At 41.0% G+C, this 23,234-nt stretch overlaps 2 protein-coding genes across 2 annotated transcripts; one reads left to right on the plus strand and one right to left on the minus strand.

The window, feature by feature from the left end:
* The first annotated feature begins 8 nt into the window (after nt 1-8).
* On the plus strand, nt 9-1,311 carry LOC111599352 (thioredoxin reductase-like selenoprotein T homolog CG3887). Its single transcript, XM_023314982.2, has 2 exons — nt 9-320; nt 382-1,311. Exons 1-2 carry the CDS (start codon nt 181-183, stop codon nt 830-832), a joined length of 591 nt encoding a protein of 196 aa, XP_023170750.1. The 5' UTR covers nt 9-180; the 3' UTR covers nt 833-1,311.
* Nucleotides 1,312-1,855: 544 nt separating this feature from the next.
* Nucleotides 1,856-21,816, minus strand: LOC111599301 (collagen alpha-5(IV) chain). Its single transcript, XM_023314911.2, has 10 exons — nt 21,718-21,816; nt 21,342-21,537; nt 8,051-8,233; nt 7,942-7,986; nt 6,128-7,884; nt 5,223-6,073; nt 3,247-5,164; nt 3,065-3,179; nt 2,782-3,005; nt 1,856-2,715 (listed from the first exon to the last, which is right to left on the minus strand). The coding sequence occupies exons 2-10, from the start codon at nt 21,435-21,437 to the stop codon at nt 2,169-2,171; spliced, it is 5,736 nt and encodes a 1,911-aa protein (XP_023170679.2). The 5' UTR covers nt 21,438-21,537; nt 21,718-21,816; the 3' UTR covers nt 1,856-2,168.
* Nucleotides 21,817-23,234: the final 1,418 nt, after the last annotated feature.

Below are 23,234 nucleotides of genomic sequence, written 5' to 3' on the forward strand. Positions count from 1 at the left end.
GTGTGTTTAACTCGATAGCAATCGCTAACAATATCATAGAAATCAATATATCGATAGGCTCTACTATCTTTTACAAATACGTCTGAATGGCAAACTGAGAAGAAGATAAGAAATAAAATTTTTTTTCGGTTGCTGCTAATTTTGCTTTGCAACTAAAGTTTTACAATTTAAACACGTGAAATGGAGTCAACAAATGGTAGAAATTTAGCACTGCTTGTGCTATGCCTGTGCGCCTGCTATGCGCTGGCTTTTGAGGGCAAGGAAATACCGGCCACCAAATTCGGTCAGAGGGTGGCGCCGACAATGACTTTTCTTTATTGGTGAGCTGTAAATTAATTACCATTAATTATGTCTAATTTTTAATATCTGCCCTTCCTTTAGCTATTCTTGTGGGTATCGCAAGGCGTTCGAGGACTATGTAAATATACTGGTAAAAAAGTATCCACAGATTGAGATTGTGGGCGCCAATTATGATCCGCCCGGCATAAATTATTATCTGTCTAAGTTAATATTTGCTTTAAAGATAATTATCATAGTATCGGTGGTGACATCTGTGAGTCCGTTCACCTGTTTAGGCTTAAACACGCCTGGCTGGTGGAATCATCTGCAATCAAACAAAATATATGCCTGTATGATGATCTTCTTCCTGGGCAACATGATCGAAGGGCAGCTCATTTCATCCGGAGCCTTTGAGATAACATTAAATGATGTGCCTGTTTGGTCGAAAATACAAACGGGGCGTTTTCCCGCCCCGGAGGTGCTATTCCAAATCATCGACAATCAACTACAGTTCACCGACAACGTGCAAGAGAATCCCGACTTTGTTAAATAATAGTAGCTTATCGATATTTACAGAGACGGGACAGATGGAGCGCCGTCTGCTGTCCACTAGAACACCAAACAAACTATAAAGAAGCAAGATTTATTAAATACAACAGGAACTGGACACGTGGATATTTAGTTATTAATTAAACTCAACTCTTGTCTCTGCGTTACGTAAAATAGTATCTTTGTTTATCTAACGATTTATCTGCTGTACTACCGCTCTTATGTGTATCTGTGTCATCTACAAAGCTATATAGTATAAATAATGATGAGTGAAAGTGTTTTTAACGGGCATCGGGGTACCAAGTGTGGCATATATAATGACTTATATATAATTAGAAATCTGTATTAGTGTATGTATGCACTCTGATTTATATAGTTTATATCAAATTATGTAACACACAGACAAAGCTTAATACTTGTTAATAGCTGATAAAGCAAATAGCAAATATATGTATATGCAACGCCTTTATATTTCCAATTGAACCGAATTGAAATAGAAGTTTTTGAATAACTTTGAATACCGGCATTATTTATTTAACATAGGCAGCAGCTGTTGTTTAACAGAAACAGTTTGATCAAACATGTTAAATGTGCTGTGGTTACATGATCTGCTATTTATAGTGCCTTTACATGAGCTGCCTCTGCTATTTTAGATTAACGTTCGTTGCAGCTGTTAAGCTGCCAACTAGCGGTCACTGCTGCTCTTAAGTCAACAGAATACTTCGCTTGGACTTCCTGCAGTAGACTGTGCTTACAACAATAATTTTATAACAGCTACACTGTTAAGCATGCTGTATGATCTTATTGCTCAGCATCTTGTTTAACACGTACTGTAAAATGGCATTTAACATTTTTGCGCCTAGAATCACGCAATGAAGTTTTGGTTAATGTGTAAAAGAAACATTTATAATTTATAAAAAACTGAAAGGAAAAATGTAACTTTTTAATAAAGAAAATGCTTTTAGATACGAAAAATTGTTCACATTACTTTTATGACGTTTAAATTTTTATTATTTAAAAACTGGGTTCTGTTTCGCTTTGTGTATGTGTGTTTGTGTATGTGTGTGTGTTAAGTTGTAATCCCTACAGACAAAAAAGAACTGAATTACATATTGGGGCAGTGGATTGTTATAGTAGCTTTGCCTCCGCTCGATAGACAAATAATCTGTAGACTTTATTGTTTTATTCGATTCGATTTGCTGATCTTTACCCAGCGAACCTTCGAAAAATGGCACTGCGCAGGGATTTTGTTATCTCGTTCTATTTGGGGTACTGTTAGCGACTTAGACATAATTATTTATTATTTTACTGCTACTTAGTACGTAATCGGAGCTGTGGATCTAAGGAGCGTAGGTGTCATCGCGTGGATAGCGACGATATTGGCGCGTGCCGCCATATTGATATGGATTGCGGTAAGTTTGCTGACGATTGTATTGGCCCGGTGGCGGCAGTGGCTGTGGCTGTGACTGACGCGATGTTTGCGGTTGCGTACGATATTCCGCTGCCGGATAGCCGCCTGACCATGTGTTGTAGGAGTTTTGCGCTGGTTGTCTGCCTCCCGTTGAAGGCGATGACCACGAGCTCGAGCTAAAGACGGGTTTGGAGCCGGAGGCAGAGTTTGAACCGTAACCTGCACCGCCCGATCGAGAGCCTGCGCCCGAGTTGTAATCTGCGCCCTGATTGGAGCGCCAGCCGAAGCGCGAGCTGGAGCCAGAATTGGAGCCAGAATTGGAGCCAGTGTTGTAGCCCGAGTTAGAGCCTGAGCTGGAGCCCGAGTTGAAGCCTGAATTGGAGGCAGAGTTGGAGCCGGAGCTATAGCTGGAGTAGGTAGCAGAAGTCCGCTTGACAGTGTAGAAGCTGTCGCCCCGACGACGGCACACAGTACATCTAAAGAAGGGAATCCAATGAAATACGCTACAGTTGTTAGCTCTCTTTCTTATATAAGCCACGTACCTGCTGATTTTGCTGGTCTGATCTGCCTTCAGGGTTTGCTGGCGTGGCTGCAGGAACTGATCCTGTTGCTCGATAACAGCTAGCCAGAAAGAGGCCAAGGCATCGTAGTAATTGCAACGTCCATGGCCATGGCATTCAATGACAGGATTGGCACGGAATTCCTCCAAGCAGGAGCCGGGTGAGACCAAGTTTTGGCCAACGCCGCCCGTGTTATCCAAGGTAGTCTAAGCGATACAAAGGAGTTTATACTGAGATTGATTGTATTATATTGGGCTAGGCCTACCATGTAGTAACTGAAGCCTGTCCACATCTCTTCCCAGCCACCTGGACAATCTGGAATGGACATGGACTGCGAATGCAGGGCAATCACGCGCGTCGATGTCTCGCAAACGACACAGCTAGAGAGTGGGATAAGTTTATTAATTTATTGTATATTTAGTTAAATCTTGTCTGGTCTCTGCTCACCGGGAGATGTACTTCATGAGGTCATTGGACTGAATCGGCGTCATGGACATGGGCATGGGCTCTGCTGTGGATAGCCACAAGCTATCGTCGTTGTTCTGAGCATAGTTGCAAACGTTGTTAAAGTCACATAACATGTAGGGCATGGTAGTAAAGCGCATGAGGCAAGATCCGGACTGTCCCAAGTCCTGGCCGACAGCGCGACTGCTGGCCACGTTGCCAGAAAGCGAGTAGCCCTCCCACAGCATGTTCGTATTGGCCGGGCAGACGGGTATATTCACGGACTGTGAGTGTCGGGTGAAGATGAAGCCACGGCTCTTGGGCGGGGGTGGTGGTGGAGCGGGGTCACCTTGTGGGCCGGGCTGGCCGCGTAGACCCACACGTCCCGTTAGACCCGTTTCGCCGATGTCACCGCGTTGTCCTTGGACGCCATCTGGTCCTTGGTAGCCCATCTCGCCATTATCTCCACGATAGCCAACCACGCCACGGAGACCCGCTTCACCATACAGACCAGTGGCTCCAACATCACCTCGTTCACCCTTGAAGCCATCCAAGCCGGGTTCGCCACGATCGCCGGGTCGGGCATACGTGTACGAATAGGTGACACCGGGTTCACCCTTTTCGCCTGACAGACCATCAACGCCATCGATGCCACTCCAGCCTGCATCGCCGGTGGGGCCACGTGGTCCGCGTAGGCCGACATAGCCAGTGCGACCGGGCCGTCCACTGAGGCCTTGCTCGCCCTTTAAGCCATTCCTGCCCAGCTCACCTTGTTCGCCTCTGTCGCCTATGTCACCCTGTTGGCCCCAGATTGAAAAGCCGGTTTCACCAATGTCACCTTTGCGGCCCATGTCGCCGCGCTCTCCTTTCCTGCCTCTTAAGCCATGCATGCCATTGCGTCCAGCTACGCCTTGATAGCCGAAATCTCCAGGCGGACCTTGAGGTCCAATGAGCATTGGTCCCTGTGGTCCTTGAGCTCCATTCAAGCCGTATTCACCCTGCTCACCAGGTGCACCCTTCTGGCCAAAGTCACCCGGACGTCCGGGCAAGCCATCGTAGCCAACGTCACCCTCCTCACCACGTTCGGCAATAAGTCGTTCTCCGGGCAAACCTCGCAAGCCCTTGTCTCCCTGCACACCTTTGGGACCCGGTATGCCGTCAAAGCCAGCACGACCCCCGAATCCGATATCACCCTGCTGTCCACGTTCACCAGGAAAGCCAATGTCACCGGTTATGCCGGGCATGCCCGTCACACCTTGCTCGCCCCTCAATCCATTATCTCCAGGCTGGCCGCGCATATCAGTTTGGGAGCCAATATAGAGCACTTCACCAGAATCTCCGATCTCACCACGTTCTCCGATTTCGCCTCTGTCGCCAATTTGACCATATTCTCCCGCTAGTCCTTCGTCGCCCTGTATTCCAGGTGCACCAGGATAGCCGACATCGCCAATATCTCCAAATTCTCCAGATAAACCAGGGATGCCTAATTCTCCGGCCTCACCCTTGAGACCGTTAAGGCCATTGCGTCCGGGATATCCATTTGGGCCATCACTGCCTTGATCACCAATGATTCCTGGCTGACCAGTGTATCCAATGTCACCACGTTGACCTTTCAGGCCGTGCAAGCCGGGTAATCCATTGCGACCAGGCGCACCCACCTCGCCTTTTAGGCCTGGTAAGCCATCCGAAGCGGGCATTGAATCACCTGGCTCACCACGTTCGCCCTTAAAGCCGATGGGTCCATTGTAACCCGGAGGTCCATTCCAGCCGGCGTCGCCCTGATCACCCTTGATACCGCTGTAAGCGGAGACACCCTTAGCGCCCCTACGTCCGGGTACACCTTGATCGCCTTGCTCGCCCTTCTGGCCGGGTACACCCGGGATTCCCGGATAACCAAAGGTGCCAATCTCTCCTTCCAGACCTGCACAATATTAAACATTAAGTATTTACAGCATTTTAGTGAGTTTGGGCGTGTTAACCTTTAAGTCCAAACTCGCCGACAGCACCGCGTGGACCCAAATCTCCAATGCGTCCGTCAAATCCAATGTCTCCCCGTTCGCCCTGCTCGCCGGGTATGCCAGTCAGGCCGGAGGGTCCTGGTTCGCCAGGGAATCCAGGTACACCTGCATCACCAATGGGACCGCGACGACCTGGGAATCCAATGCTGCCCTTGGCGCCATTCTGGCCTACTTGTCCACGATAGCCAACCTCACCCTTTTGACCTTTGATGCCATGTAGGGCAATGCTGCCAGGACGACCAGGTTCGCCCTGTCGTCCTGGGAGTCCCACGATAATCTCACCACGCTGTCCCTTGTTACCGGGCAGACCTTTAAGGCCTTCGAGGCCATCGTCACCAATAACTCCCTTGATGCCCTTTGGTCCGGGTGGGCCCCTTGGACCAGGATAACCTATGGGTCCTTCGTCTCCAATGATGCCCTTGATGCCTGGTCGGCCGGGAACGCCAATTTCTCCGGGAAGAATGTATTGACCCGGCTCGCCACGTAAGCCCTTTTGGCCATTCAAGCCTGGAAAACCCGGCTCACCATCTCTTCCCGGCTTACCGGGCATACCATGTGGACCATAGTCACCATTCTCGCCCTTATAGCCCTTGGCTCCAGGTAATCCAACGAAGACTTCACCGGGTATTCCCATATCGCCGACAATGCCCTTCAGGCCCGGCTCGCCAGTCTCTCCCTTGGGTCCGCGGAAGCCAGGCTCTCCCGGAAATCCCACATCACCAGGCTCGCCACGGTTCTCAATTATTTCACCAGGATGCGGCTCACCCTTGTCGCCCTTAAAGCCAGTGCTGCCATCGTCACCACGGGCGCCCCTTAAAAACAATCCCATACAATACTTATTCAATATTACTGCAGCTTCCACTTACTTATTACCGTTGTAGCCGGGTTCGCCGGTTAAATAGAACTTTGGCGTGGATGGTGGAGTTCCTGGCTTACCATCGCGTCCATCAATACCTGGTAGTCCGTCCAAGCCGGGACGTCCTGCATCACCGAAGTCGCCACGAAGACCGGGCTCACCCTTAGCTCCGGGTAAGCCATTCAAACCATCCTCTCCCCGATCACCCTGTGGACCTTGATCACCGCGTCGGCCATTGTCGCCATCGTCACCCTTTTCCTTCTCTCTCAAGCTGCCGGTGTACTCGATGCGGCCGGGTGGACCTTGCTTGCCGGGGCGACCCACCTCACCAGGAATACCAGCTGAGCCTCTGATGCCTCTATAGCCAGGTGGACCAGGCTTACCACGAATACCCTTGGGTCCTCTAGCGCCCGTGATGCCAGCCATGCCGCGTGCACCGTGTTCGCCTGGATAGCCAGCATCGCCTATTACGCCCTTGATGCCACGTGGTCCGGCATGACAAATGCCACAATCATCACCTCGTATGCCCTTGTCACCAGGATATCCTCGGAAGCCGGGTGCACCATCTACACCGGGCCTGCCACGTTTGCCAGGTGGACCCTGTGAGCCGGGCGGGCCAACAATATTCAAACCTTCACCGGGCAAACCCTTGTCACCAGTCAAGCCGACTTCTCCACGATCTCCGCGATAGCCATCGGCCCCGGGTATTCCATTCTGTCCAGCTTGACCTTTCGGTCCGTAGAGGTCGAGTCCAGGATTGCCATGGAAACCTGTGCGACCGGGAGGTCCCGCCACGCCGGGTGGACCTTGTGGACCGGGTGGACCCATCAAGCCGTAGTCTCCTTGTTCGCCCTTCTCACTGCGTCCCGGTGGTCCGCGATTGCCACTTAGACCTTCATCACCGGGTGGCCCGGGTGGTCCATGTGGGCCACGACGTCCTTGTTTACCAGGTATACCATTCAAGCCGGGCTTGCCATCTGGTCCAATGTCGCCTTGTGGTCCAGTCGGGCCGGGCAGCGACTTATCCAAGGTAGGGTCGTAGATACCTGGAGGACCCTCGGGTCCCTGAACACCGGGCGTGCCATCGAAGCCATCCTCACCGCGCTCGCCTGGTCGGCCCCCTTCGCCATTCTCGCCACTGTAACCGGGTGAGCCTTTCACGCCCTTTTCACCGGGTTTGCCTTGTACGCCATCATGACCGGGCTTGCCACGCTCTCCACGCTCGCCGGTTTCACCTCTGGCGCCTGGCAGGCCGCTGCGTCCAACTGGTCCCGGTTCGCCAACCATGCCGGGCGGACCTCGCTCACCTCTTGGTCCAGCAAAGCCCTTGTAGCCCTTGAGGGTTTCATCATAGCGCAAAGCTCCAGGCTCACCCTCGCCAGGCTCACCTTTGTCACCCACGACGCCTACCAGCATTGGATAGCTCTCCGGCATACCCATCTCACCCTTGTAGCCCTGTGGGCCCTGTTCACCCTTGCGGCCCTCAGCGCCAGCGAAACCAATGTCGCCTTTGTAGCCGGTAGGGCCGGGAAAACCAGGCTGACCATCAGCGCCATCTAATCCACGCACGCCGCTATTACCCTTGGTACCCTTGGAGTTGATGCCACCCTCGCCAGCATCGCCAGTTTCACCAGGTGACCCTGTCTTGCCCATAGGGCCACGCGCACCATTCTCGCCCGGCCTGCCAGTTATGCCCTGTGCGCCGGGACGACCGTCGCAGCCATCGATACCACGTGGTCCGGCGGTTCCATCATCACCAGGAAAGCCCTGTAATACGGAAACTTTACGCGCTATTCATAGATTATGCCTTTACGAGAGACTTACGGGAGCGCCTGGCAAGCCATCCTTGCCTTGATAGCCAGTGTCACCCTGGAAAAAGGCAAGGGAATACTCGCAATATTTCAATTGGATATCGAGAATCTGAGAGACTTACGCGATGTCCCTTTTCACCTGTTTCGCCGTATTCACCGAAGTCGCCCTTTTCGCCGACACGTCCAGGCGGTCCAGCTGGACCCGTATCGCCGGGCGATCCCTCACGACCGGGCACGCCCTTCAACCCATAGCCGCCAATGCGTCCTTTGATGCCTTTGCAGTCGCACAGCGTCGTATTGCACTCCTAAAGAGTCGAAACAGAGCAAGTTGTATTTTTATTTGAGTTCGCTCTGATATTTATAGAACAACGTCAGCAACAGAGAGAGACAACGATGGACACACATATATGCATAATCGCTAATTGAATTTCGCACTGGGGAACGAGCCTTGATTGCCTTGATTGATTAGCAGTCATCATTCTTAATTGAGTTCCATAGATTTACTTAAGTGCATAGGCATATCATACACAACTGTTAACTGTCCTAATTCGAATTGAAAATATTGATGTGTGTCCCAGCTCCAAGTGGGGTCTTCGATGAAGTGAATGAGTACAATCTACAAGCAGGCAATGCCATGTGATATGTATATGATATGCACACTATATATTCCTGATCAGTATCTAAATCTGTCTCTTAACTAGGAGCTTGAACGACAGCAAATGATATAACTACGAGCATACTGCATTGCCTATAAGCTAGTATATTTCTGAAATAGAGACTAAGATATATCAGCCTAATGTACGAAGAATTTCAAGGATTCACTTATGATTGAGCGAGTGAGAGGGTAAGAGAGAGGGGGAGAGGGGAGAGGTCGGTGCAGCTAGTATTACGAATGGGCATTGTTAATTGCTGTTTGTGCAACGACTATTTTTAGAGGCAGTCTTCAATTAAGAGCAATCATATTACACACTTAATGCTTTCAGCATTCTATGCTTTATGCACTTTAGATATTTTTTGCCGATTTAGCCATAACAATAACAACAACAGCAGCAACAAAGACGCCAACAACAAATGCGTTTTGCAACTTGTGGCGTGTGCCCCACGGCCCATGGAACAGTTCAACACTTGCAACTTTGGCGAACCGGGCGAAATCTTAAATGTTTGCTTTAATTGCACAATTGCCGGCAGCAATGAGATAATCCTCTATATATATATATATGTATACATGTATGTATTACCTATATATATCATATATATATATACAATACATATGCTTCATTGTTTGCAGCTGCAAATGCTTTTCCTTACCCCTGAAAAGTCTATTAAACTCGGTCAATGAAGCGAACGACAGCGAAACATTCGATTGTTTAGGAATAAATACTATGTATTTATAGTTGCGGTATTTTATAAATACTATAAAATACTGGCACATAGAACTCAACTAGATTTACGAATCTTTCTTAGGATATACACTCCTATACATATAGTTCTATATATGAATCAATAATGTCTTCAGTTATCACATTTTATATGTTTTCTGGTGCGAATCCCTTTTCAGATACACCCATGGACAGCCTTCTATATCTGCTTGAGGCATTGTCTCTAGATCTGGCTCAACATTTGTCTATCTATATTTATGTTTTGCCTCTCTCTTTTTATCTACCTTTCCATCCATGGATATTTGTTCACATGGAAGCCACATGGATCTACTGGCGCACTTGGCTCTAGATCTACTTTAAAAGTTTTATATTTTAAATCTATTTAATGGGAAATACCTTATACATATGCTGCTGCAATCGACTTAAGTCTTGCAGCTCTAACTTAAGACCTTGTCGCTGCATGAAACACTTCCTCAATCTCAATCTGTAAACGCAAAGAATTTCAAAAGCAAATATTAGTTTTGGAAAACCAAGCGCAGTCAGGCATAAGTTCGTATCGAGTGGTTTATAGCCATGCTGCAGTTATTCCAGGGCACATAAACCTATTTCGTAATGCTCGCTTGCGACCTCCAGGCACTTCGAGTGCCCATTAAAATTGCATTTCAGATTTTGAATATTTTCTTTTCCATCTATTTCGCTGCTTAGTTCTCGGAAAACTTCTTGGGCGACATTTGCACTATAAACATCCTTAATTTGTTTAGCAATATTTGCGATTATTAATAGAATTGACATAATTTTCGGCGTTTTAGTTCGCATTTATGACACGACATATTTTCCAGATGAAACAAAACCCAAAAAGAGTCCAAAGAATCGAAACACATGTCGAACGCATGTTCCAAAACAAAAAAAATTAAGTTTGAGAAAAAATTAATTTGAAATTTTTGTTGTTCGCTTTACGCTTGCAAAAATTGGGAAAATAAATCGAAAAACTGTTTGCTAATAAAAATAATTAAGTGCAGTGTAGTTTCCACACATTTTCCAGCTGCACTCGATGAAATTTCAACTCAAAGAGTTCAAACGCCAAGACTTCCGAGAATCTAGGCCTCCGAGCTAGATCAAACCATCTGTTAACCAAATATGCAGATGACGTGTAAATCAGAAAAATCAGAAAATCAGAAAAATTCCAAAATCACAAAATCGTAACATAAACAATTCAAATAAAACACAGGAGGAAAAGAACAAGAAGAAGAAAAGCTGCTTTTCCGTGTGTGGTAAACCAGAAGATTTTCTTTTTGCCTTCAATAAAAGAAACAGAAAAAGAAAAGGAAGAGAGAAAACGCAGACGACGAAGACCAAAAATATAAATTCACAATGCATGTGGCAGGTGTATGCTGCAACTGCATACGAGTGTGTGTGGGTGTGTAGGTGTGTGTGTGGCATAGTTAACACGCTAAGCAATTGCACTCAATTTCTGGAATATGTACGAGTTGTTCATGTGAGAAAAAAATGCAGCTCGATAAAAACGAAAAAGAAAAGAAAATCCCAAGTGAACCGCAAAAAAAATATAAGAAAATACATTAGAATTGTTTGCATAGACTATTTATACTGATGAGTTGCTGAGCACTAAATATGATCTATAGCTGAGATTGGTTAAGATTTATTTAAAAACTTTTTTCGGTCTGCTTAAAGTGTGCTGCAGTTCAGATGTAGATATATACATATATAAAGTTGATTCTGAACTGCAATTACAAAATCACTAAGTGGAAATAGCTAAGGTCTATAGAGTTAGCAATACAGAAACAGTTAGAATGAAGGTTCCACAGATATAAGGAAAGTGAGAGCTGAGCTTAAAAATTGCTTGAGTTAATATTTATTTAATATATACACTTTTTTTATTAAATAAAAAATAAATCAAATAAGTAGTTGTTATTTTATTTATTTTTGCTACTCATATTTTACTATGTTCTTTATAAAATGTTAAGACTTGAATATATTTTATGATTTTACATTTTTCTTTCATTTAACAAATTGAAAACTTTAAATATATTTTTTTTTATATTTTTTGAGTATATATTTTCATTTATTTTTTCTATAACATTTGATAACATTTTAACTATATTGATTCAGGCATATGAACATATATACATTTCATGTATAGCTAATTGCCAAATATAATCCCATCCAGAGGGGCCTGTAAGTCTGGACTCGAATTACACGCGTTTCCATATAAGAAGAGCTATGTGAAAACAAGTGTCTGTCGCCTGATATTTGTTGTCGAAGCCATGGCCCATAGCCCGTATCCCATGTCTGGTTAGTAATATGACTTATCTACCTGATCGACCTGCGCGATCGTGGCCAGCGTTTTCACACATTCCTTCCATTGAAAAGGTAGCAATTGAAAACCCCAAAGTTCATTCAATCAATTGCCCAACCCCAAAGAAGCTCACGAAAAATTCCAAATGCATTTTTACATTTTTTTGTTTTTACCTCTCAACAAGCTTACAAAACAGACAGCGCTGCAGTTCCCTTGAACTTGACACTCGACATATACCCAGATATAATATTATATACTATATATACTATATACTATATAAATATGTGTGTACTTTGATGGGCACAGCAACATAGAGCGCAGTTAGCTCGGTCGCGGACAATGCGACAAGTGGCGTTGTTTTATGTGAAAAATAATAAAAAGTGCAAATGAGATGGCTGCAGCAGGGCGTTGCAGACTGCATGATACACGCTCACGATCCAGCTGCTCTAGGCTGTTCATTGGAGTTAATAGATCTATCAATAAGGCGGCGCATATAACGAGTTGTCAGACTCCAGATGCAGCATGACGAGCTGGGCAACAAACTAATATGCCCGTATTGCGAATGTGAACGAGTATTCAGAACATATAGAGCAAGACTTGACCAATTTATGAGCTGCATAATGTTCTACAACCTTGTATACAGCTCAAATTGTTAACGTCAGCAAAGCAGACGGAGACAGGGACAGAGACAAAAAAAATGTGTTGGGAACCTAAAAGTGCTATATAACTAGCTATATATATATATATATATATATATATAAATAAGATATATATGATATATATAAATTTATATATATGGGGCACGCGTGTGGATCCTGTTTGAGGGTCTCATTTTATTTTTGCATTGAGCAGGTTAGGTTGGTCGAAGTACTTGGCATACACAGACAGCTTAGATAGCAGAAATTTCAGAGAGCGACAGAGAGGAAAAGATGGGAATTATGTTTGAGCAATTATTAAAGCCAGTCCAAATTGGAGCTATAAGAAATTATAAAATTACTTATGCATAATAATTGAAAAATTAAAAATTATTTTGGAATTATTTATTAATCATGTATATCAAAAGTTTTATAAACAGAACTAATCACTATGAACAAAGTTCATTTCAGTGAACTTGCATTGACTAGTATCTGCAGAAAGGATTTGCGACTCTATGAAAATTCTAGTTCATTTAAGCTTAGTTCATGAGTGATTTGTTCTTTTGAGCTATTGATTAATATACTAACGAAAATAGTCATAGTTCACAGCTTTCAATTGAACCGGAAATTCTATATCTAGTTCCATTAAGAGCTATATATATATATAAGTTGACTAGTTCTGTTATTTAAGTCAGTCACTTAATCATTTAGTCATCTAATCACTTTTTCAATAGCTCAAAGGAACGACTCACTCATGAACCAAGTTCAATTGACTGCATAGTTCATTAGCTGTTCAATCGTTTAAAGACAATTGCATCGACTGAGCTAAGCGCAGCGTTCATGACCGACTGAACCAAATACGAATATCGATCACTGCTCACTGATCACTGATTAGTGATCACTGATTACTGAGCAGATGCTCTTAATCAACTCCACTTCCGATCGCTAAGATGCAGCTGCTGTCATGAGAGGAACATGTGGAAATGTGAAACACTAAACAGACAAAAGCTGCCCGCTACGACATGGGCCAGGCAAGCAAGGGTTTTTGCACAAGGCATTTACTAGGCGTATGCGTTATGTACGCGTATATATACAGGTAAGGTATAGGCTATATATGATACAGATATATATATATATCTAAATGTGCATGGATAATCCATGTGTGTCAGCGGCTTAGTTAAGCGCATTTACACATGTTAAGGCCAATTGTCAGCGCTTCTCTTTCTCTATCTCTATCTCTATCTCTATCTCTCTCTATCTCCATCTCTCTCTATCCCTCCGCCCTCTCTTGCTTTCCCTCTCTGAGCTATTAAGCTGCATTTGCGCTGCAGTTTAAGGTCAAAGTTGTCAGGCCTCCAGCTCTATCAAAGCGACAATTGGCACACCCACCCACGCTCAACTAGATCCATAGACGACTATATGTACTATGATATATATATATATATATATGTATATATATATATGACATATGCATACGCTGAGATCGTTGCACGTGTAAGCGCCGAGTACATTGGCCTGGCCTGGGGGTATCTAATGACGCCAACTGGAATTCACAAGTCAAGTTCCGTTGAAAAATATGCATAAAAAGTATTCAGATATATATATATATATATATATATATAAAGCGCATGGCAATCAAATTTGTAACTCTTAACATGAACTTAGGCTAAAGGCAAAGTTAGACGCAATTGTATGTAGTTAGAGCGCGAGAGACTCACAATCTGCTATATCGCTATATAGTCGAGCACTAAGATGGCGGAACGGATGTGGCACAGAATACAAAAAAATGTGTATATATATATATAACTGTCATACATCATGGCTGATAACACATTGCTGCGACAGCTGACAGTTTTTTCTTGCTTTGGGCATTTTAATTAAAACATTTTAATTTGGCATTAAATTATGCGACAAGGAATTGTATATAATATAATATTATATATATATAAGTGCGTGTGTGTGTGCGTGTAGAGAGTGACAAAGGGGTTATCTGTGTGTTGTCAACGTGTCAATGCGAACTCTTTGTTGCCTTGTATAACTTGTATAACTTCTTGAAGCGATGTCCTGTCATGTGTCTCCACTCGCCTAGCAATTGACCCAATTCAAGCGGCAACACGCGCCATCAATCAGCATTTGATCTGCATTCGAGTTTTGCAGCGAGCTGCATCGTAAAAGCTTTCAAGACAGTGCAACAAGTAGTCGATCAATCGCTACCCTCTTGCCACAGTTAACATGCATGTTAAAAGCTAAAAGTAAAGCTCTAACATGCATGTGGAAATATAACACTTACTTTCTCAGACTCAACTGAGAAATCTGATTGGCAGCAATGCCAAATGCAAAATGGATTTAAATGAAACAAATTCAGTTGCAACTATTTGACATTTGGTTTACCAGCTGAATTCTATACATTGACTAAATCAGTTTTGCCTAGAATTTGACATCAGAAAAGTGTATCAGCTGAAGTTGAAGCTGAGGCCATAATTTAGTTGAGCTCAACTATCTAAAGTATTTTCAGATACTTTTCAAATATTGCTCAAAGGTTTTTTACATATTAGATACATCTAGAAATAATATTATAATAGTTGCTTGTGAATAAAGTATAGTTTTCAAACAATCAGAACATCTGTAAAAAAGAATTAACTTTGAGATAAAGTATCTGAAAGCTGTTCCTTTAAAATGTATCTGTCAGATACTTTTGCTTAAACAAACTAACAAAACGATCATCGCCCAGCTGTGGCTTGTGTACAGAGTATGCATATAAAATAGTAGATGTGGAGCAAACATATGAGCAGCGTGTGATTGACATGAAAATTCATGCCCACACACACTCGCACACACACACACACACGCGCACACAGAGAACACATAATGAATGCTGCCTGCTCCCACTATATGTGTGTGTGTCTGTGTGTGTGTGTATATTATTATTAGTATTTGTTATTGTTGCTGCTAAATGCTATTGTTGTTGCTGTGCTGCTTGTTGTTGCGCTCTTGCAGCATGACATCATTTCGCTTGACATCATTAAGAAGCGTCAAAAGAAATCTGCACATGCACATGAAGATTCAAAGCGAAACATCGCACGCACACACACACACACACACAGAGACATACATATACATATATGTATGTATATACGTATATACAGCCAATGTCGTCTCGTCCAGCTTTATTATTCAGTTTCCTTTTGATAGCTTGCCTAATTGTTTAGACAAAATGCTTGACAGATGTTAACTAATTGCCGCGCACTCAAATTACATGTAATAGACAGCGCAAGTGGCTGTCAAACTGTGCACTGATAGTGCTCGAATGTCAAACTGACAGCGTCTTAAGCTGGCGCGTCTATGGTGGAGTATTGCGACTAGGTTTTTGCCATTTGAAAAAGCTTTCTTTTAAATTTGATTTTTACGATTTTTTAAAAACTTCTTTTAGCAAGTTTTTCTAATTAATCTTAATTAATAATTTTTTTCTAATTTTGCCCATTTTTTGGAATTTTCTTTCTTTAAATAACATTTGTTTTTTCTTAGATAATGTATCTTTTTCGTCTTCGATTTTCAATCTTAGGCGATATCTGATGGGGCATTTATGCCTGCATAAATAAATCTTTTTTGAACAAGAAAACTACAAAACTGTCATTACTTTTTGACAAATCTTGAAATTGGTCTTAAAATCAAAGCGAATATCTAAACTTTTGAACTAAATTTGTGTTCCAGATTGCGCCTCATCGCGACCACATGGTCGAACTCATGTCATATTATTTTGCAACTCATAAACCTCGTTTCATTGACATTAAAAATATATTTCTTTGTTTTATAACCACTTAAACTTGTGTAAATATAAAAAAAAACACGATACATTGAAATATTACTTATTATTATATATAGTATATACAATTTTTGAATATTATTTTTTAATGCTGTGATTCTTTCTCTATTCGTGTGTTATATATAAAATCATATTGCCAAATTATCTATTTAAGAGTTTTAATTCAGTTCCAGTTTCACTTTCTAGTTTTAATTTTGTCTCTGCCTTATCAGAAGCCTTGTTAACCTTCTTATTGACTTTTCCAAATGTTTTAGCAATAAACAAAAAAAAAAACAAAAAAAACTATTAGAGATTGAAATAAATTTAAAGGCAAGCAGAAATTTTCAAGCTTCAGCTGATATTTTTAGCAATGACGCTAGACAGAGATATGTATATATATATATATATAAGAGAGAGAGAGATATATATACATATACATTTATGAGTTCTAATGAATTTCAATTTCAGAAGCTGCAACTAAATCAAACTGATAACAAAAACAAAGTGTCTCTCTCTCTTTCTCTCCTTGTGTGTGTGAGAGATGCCTGATAACCCAATTTCTTGAGGCTCTTTAAGCGCAGCGAGCACAACAATCAAATAATCGCTTTAATTTACAAAGTTACAAAGTAATTTACACTGTTGCTGTGCCCCAGACACACAATATATGTATATATTCATATATCACTCATACGACATGTTGCCCATATCTTTTAGTCGCTCGCATAATTTCCGCATTCAGTTGCAGATAAATAAATAATTGAGTCAAATTGAAATGCAGCGCGCCAAACAATTTTCAACAAATTGCAGCACGCAAATAAACTTCAGTCATAATGAAAGGCGTGTCTTGTTGTTGTGTTAGTTCTACTTCATCTTGTTCTTGTTGTTCTTGTTGTTCTTGCTGTTACTTGGGGGGCCCCGTTATGTCTGCAGCTGGTCAGTGATTTATGCGCTTAGGGTCAGCCTAAGGACTGAGCCTGCCATTTGCCATAAACAAAGCGCAAGCAAGTGGAAGTGGAACAGCAGAGTGAGAGAGAGAGAAAGAGATTCTGTGCTGCACTGTGGGCCAAATGAGCTTAAGAATTTATTAGAATTAGAAATATTTATAGTTTTACAGTCAATACCTTTGCAGTTTAAAAGTCTACAATCAACATTTTAAAAAAGCTGTGTAAGGATTCCAGAGGCTCAACTGTATATATAGATTATTAAAACATTTTATGCACAGAAAAATTAGAAAAATTCATATTCAGTTATTCAAATTATTTATATAAATAAATATATAATATTTTTTTATTATAAAACATATACTTTACTATTTTTTATACTTTTTTGTGTCTATCTATCTGAATTTTCATATACCAAAAATCAAAATTTTCCCAGGGTGCCTTAGGAGCTTTAGTAAATCAACAATAAAAAACTTTCAATTCCAATAAGAAATGAGGCAGAGCGTCAAAGACAGCCGCAGCTGCGCAGCCGAGCGCTGTGCTCTTTCTACTGTCACTGCCCTCTGCGCTCTTTCATCCTCCCTCACCCCAACAACATTTACCAATCACTTGAGCTGCTAATTGTCGGCAGTAGAAAAGAACTCACACATACACGCGTGCACACACAGTGCATAAGAAATTTCCCTATTAAAATGGGCTTGAAATGTTGTTATTGTTGTTGTGTTTTTATAGGCAGATGCTGCAGCCGTTGTTGCTGCTGATAAAGTACATTTATCAAAATTCATTCATAGAAAAGAGGCAGTCGCAGTCGACATTTGCGTCGGCATCAGCACCGGCACTAGCAGCAGCAGCGGCTAAGTGCAATCGCTACGAACTCTCATACACACACACTTGTTGTGTGCGCGCGCGCTCTTAAATGCGCAACGAATTACTCTTTTGTGCGCTGCGCGCTCTTCAAATGCAATGTGTCTGCCTCTGTATGCGTGTGTACTTGAGAGACGGAAAAGGAAATCACATTTCTGTTAAATGTAGCGCGCATAAAAATTCTTATTGGCAAATGCAAAAACCAGTTGGCGCACAGTTCGACAGTCACTGCGCAGCGCAAGCCAAACAGTAGCAAAAGCAAATAAACGCTTATTAATAAATAAATAGAAATAAATAGGAGAAATAATCAAGTTTTAACGTTTTTGTGGTTTTTTCCATTGCTTTAGCCGCAAGACTTTGACGCTCTCACTTCAACAGTTGCAACAATTGCAGCCACGGCAATTGCAATTTCAATTGCAATTGGAGTTCTCTGCGAAGTACCATGGCATTGACCACGTAACCGAGTGCGAAAAAAAGTTCAGATCAAATTACAATTGCCATCAAATGCGGCTCCCGCAAACACGTGAGTTGGCTACAACAAAATCAAAGAAGAAAAACTGGCTTAAAGTGTAACTTATTCTTAATGCTTTTTGCCTTTCTTTTGCTTCTTTGATTTTACGAGTGTTAATTCTACGAGACTTCAAAATTTCAGATATCAATTTTGCAGTCGTGAGAATATTTTCAATTTGCCCTGAATTTCAGCTGAGAAACGTTTCTTTGCTAATTGAGTTTCTGAGTTACGACAGCTTGGGCTTTGCCTTCACTGGTCAATCACTCAATCACTCAGTCAGTCAGCCTTACATTTAATCTGCTGGAGCATAACAGTTTGATGTATATTGACTGATATATTGAAACGTCATCCTGTCAACAACATTATCTGTTTTGCTTATGTAGAGTAGCTTCTTGTCTTATAGCTTGAATCAATCAACTGCTAAGTGCATCAATCAATCAATCATTTTGACGTATATTGATAGCAATATCCATAAAAACAATGTTGATGACGAATTAAACCTTTTGTTTTATAATAAGTTCCATAAACTTGGTCAATCAATCGCTCAATCAATCAATCAATGTAAATACTTTGCTACATATTGCTTGTTCTAGTCTTATATATATCGGAAACTTCATTTAATACAAATTAGTAGTGAATTAAGCTAGATTGGATCAAGCAGTTCAGATCAATCAATCAATCGCCCTGATGTATCGCCTCTGTAACAATTGCTCCACTCAAGCAAAGCTCTTGTGTTCACACACATGATGTGATTCGCGCTCATGGCGCTTTCATCAATCAATCAGTCAGTATAAAGTACCTCTACATATATAGTTATATATGTATATGTGTATAATCTACAGATTACTGCTGCTTTTGGCATGTTGCTCTGGCAAATGTCATGCTTAGGCGATAGCCTCTGCCTCCGGCTCTGGCTGTGGCTCTAGTTGTGGTTGTGTCTCTGCTCGTTGGCGACACTTTAGAAAAAAATTCTATTTTGAGTTCGATTCGATCCGATTCAAAGTGTCGCAATCAGCGATGCGAAGTCGGCTACACATGCTATCTATAGTCAATGCCGCCAACATAGCAATAAACCTAATTAAATTCCAAAGATTTCGATTTAGTTTGTTCTGCTGCTTCTTCCTCTTATTGTGCTTCTTCTTTCCTTTCTGGCTTCTGTCTCGCTTGATAAGCAGCTCAAATCAGAGCAACATAACAGACTTGGCCTTAGCATAGGACCCGAAAATATTCAGATGACGAAATCGAATCTCGACTCGAAATAATCTATTTGGCATAAGCCGATGCTAAGCTTGAAACAGCCAAGAGTGCCCGACTTCCTAATACTCGTCCGTGATAGGGGAGTAGCAGTAGAAGTCTATTCTGGGCGAGGCTCGGCTCAATAGCAGACAAGCTGCCAACACCTCTTGGAACTCAGGCAGATGTGGCTATATCCGCTTTGCGGTTTTATTTTTGGTCAACCTTCGGAGTTGATATGCAGAAATTAAGCTGTCAAAAGTTCAAGTTTATAGCTATATAGATTATCAGTCGGGGTTCATATGCACTAAATTTCCAGTTTCTAGTTTCAGTAACAACTCAAATACAGTCCAAATTCCAAGCTCTGATCCTAAATATATTTTGACAGCGGCTCAAAAGTTTTTAGAAAAATGTTGCATAAACCCAGGGGCAAGGTAGAAAACCTAACAAATTATAAATATATATAAACTGAAAACTATATAAAAATATTAAAAATATATAATATTAATTTTTAGTTAACTGTAGTTTTGAGCTCAAAAACTGTTTTTGTTTTTGATAAAATAAATTAATTTAAAAAATTGCAAATTTCAAATCTCTTTTGTAAAATCTATAAAACTTAAAAAAAATTCTTTTTAAAATATGAATTATGCAAAAGGCTGATTTAATTTTTTTTTTTAATTTTATTTTGATCAAAGAGTTAATTATATTAATAATTAGCTCTTATATAAACATATATAAAGAAGCTTATTTCAGTTGAAATTTGGATTTATTTTTAAATTCGAATTGCTAACCGGAAATATTCAATGACAAATGATTTGATTTTTTTTTTGTTATACAATGTACGAAGCATAATTACTTTTGGAAGAAGGAAGATGACAGGGACCCATTGGGGTTATCAATGAGTGATAAGAGCACGCGTTAACCTTTCCCCGATTGCCAAATCTGAATCTGAAATTAATCTGCGATGACATAATGGAAACTAGAACTCGAATCCATTGAACTGCTCCGAATGCAGCAGAAGGGGACAGCGTCACAACAAAAACTCAACTCGAAAGGGTTTATCAAGCTGAATTACCGGAAATAAAATGTGCTATAGACTCGAAGAAATATATATATATATATCGAGGGGCCTTTTGTTTCGGTTGATTGCATGTTACACAGCTGACCTAATTTCAGCTTACATATATCTATATATATTAATATAATATATCTATATACCATATACGCATTTAGACATGTTTTGCAGTTTGAAAGCAACTGCTTATGATTAGTTATGAATCAGTAAACAATCTCTTTTTCAAGGGAATTGCTCTCATACGGTTTGGCAGCCATTGCTTGTATACAGTTTGAATAGCATTGACTGAGGCTAGATAGCTAAATATATAATATCTATATAAAGGAAGTGCAGTTTTAAAAGCACTGCTTCTGTAAAGTTTTAATAACACGGAGGCAAGTTAGAAAATTGCTCGACTACAGTTTTACAGTCATGGTGTGTGCAAAGTTTGAATAGCATTGGGTGATGTAAGGTCTTAAAGGTAAAGGACTTACAAAACTCCACTATTAAATAAAACTTAAGTTTTAAAGTGCTAAAATTTATGACAAACAGTTTTACATGCATTGTTTCAACTTCTGCAGTTGTTTGCACTAAATGAATATAATAAAAAAATGGTTTGTTAAAATTATATGAAATATTTAATTTGTTTAGTATTTTTTGTATTTCCATATTTTACATACCTTTTCCGCATTAACAAAGGACACAACGCTGGCTAACAGACAGACTGCGCCGAGCACACCCGAGAGACCCGTTAGATCTCTGGGCAACAACATCATGGTCCTCAGCCTGACCACAAATCGAATTGAAACTCGAACTGGAACTGGAACGGGAACTGGGGACAAACTTAAAATGTCACTGCGATAAACACACACGAAACTGCGAAAAATCAAAACATTGGAACAGTGAATAAGAAACCGTTTTTTTGTTATTTTTTTAGAAATTTTTTTGTATATACAATTTGTTAGAGTCTGATTGGTTTTCTATTAAGTATATAATTATATTTTTGGAATATTTGATATTTTGCATTTAAATTTGCATTTTTATTGGCGAACTAACACAAAAAGCTGCTGCTGCGTGCGGGTTCGCCACTTGATTTGCTGTTGTGCTGCTGCTGCGTTCGTCGAGCACGACACACTCCCCACATGTGGCGATCGTCAAGCGTTCAAAATGCTACTAAAATCGCCCGGCACAAAAGAAATTTCAGTTCGTTTGTACATAGCGTCGGCGTTCGGCTACGCCTCGGCTACTGTTCGGTGCACGCACACACGCTCAGCTACCATTACGTTTGTGTTGGTGCGTTTCGTTTGAAGCGTTTGTTCGCTTTTAGCAGAATGGGCGGGGTGCGGGCATTGGTTATTGGTTGGTGCACAGCCTGTTGAATTTAGCACTTTGTTGCCTTGAAATGAGGAAACGACGACAACAACAGCAACAATTTCCCTCCACATTATAATTTCCCTACTTAGCTACTTAGTTTCTTGTTATTGTCGTCGTCGCAGCAGCCGTCAGCCGCCCAGTCCGATTAGGCAAAGGCTATTTTACATTTAGTACAACATTCTGATAAGACCGCTCACGCTAAGGTTGCGTATTTCCTGTTCGACTCATGAAAACTCAGCTTGTTTTGTTCTTCTTCATTCTTTTTAATTAATTAGTACGCAGATTTAACAAAAATAGAACTTTACGAAATATACACTTCGTATACTTGAGGTCAGTTTTGAAACGCACAAAGCACAATCAAGGCTTTTGTGCGTTGTGTAAGATTCGATTGTTAAATGCCTTAGCATGCATAACATAAAGTAGGGTGTAAAAGGGGTGGGAGGTAGTGGTAGTCTATGTACGTTGACCCACTAGTCTCAATTGGCAGTTTTCAATAAAGTTGGTTTACACAATTTCCTAGGAAATTAGCTGACTTAACTTAGGGATATTTCGGTTTTATTTCATATGCGAGACATTTCATTATAGATCTTAAGTTTTTTAATTTTTCTTAAGTTAATTTTAAATATAATCCAATTATTCTTGGATTTTTATTTATAATAATAATCTTACAATATGCTAAAAATTTCAATTCGATATATGAAATATTGAAAGAGAGAAATTTCTAATTTAGTTTATCAGCTAAAGATTTTAAGATTTTTAAATATTTCTCAAGTTTTTTTCTTAGAGTAAATCTCTTTTAGTATAACTCAAAAACCAATAATTTCATATATGAATTGATATCAGATTCACATTTCTCATTTACCTTTTAATATAAAATGATTTTTTACTTACAAAAACGTATTTAAAAACTATTATATGTAAAATTTAACATACCTAATATTTTATTAATAGATCACGGATCATTAAAAAAAATAAGAACTGCAAAAAAATCCCCTCTAATCAGAGATTTATAAAAATTTAGTTGACAGTTGCTTTGACCAAAAGACCTGAAAAACAATCAAACACTGCGAAAAATTAAAAAAAAATAAACAATTTGTAAAAAATTAAAAAACTTAAGAAAACACTTGATGAAATATTATTTTCATAAATTTAAATAAAGAAAAACATCATTAATTTTGTTTCATAAATTTAGCTTGCAT

Source organism: Drosophila hydei, unplaced genomic scaffold (assembly GCF_003285905.1).
Source record: "Drosophila hydei strain 15085-1641.00,03,60 unplaced genomic scaffold, DhydRS2 tig00000172-arrow-pilon, whole genome shotgun sequence".
In the NCBI taxonomy this organism is placed as follows: Eukaryota; Metazoa; Arthropoda; class Insecta; order Diptera; family Drosophilidae; genus Drosophila; species Drosophila hydei.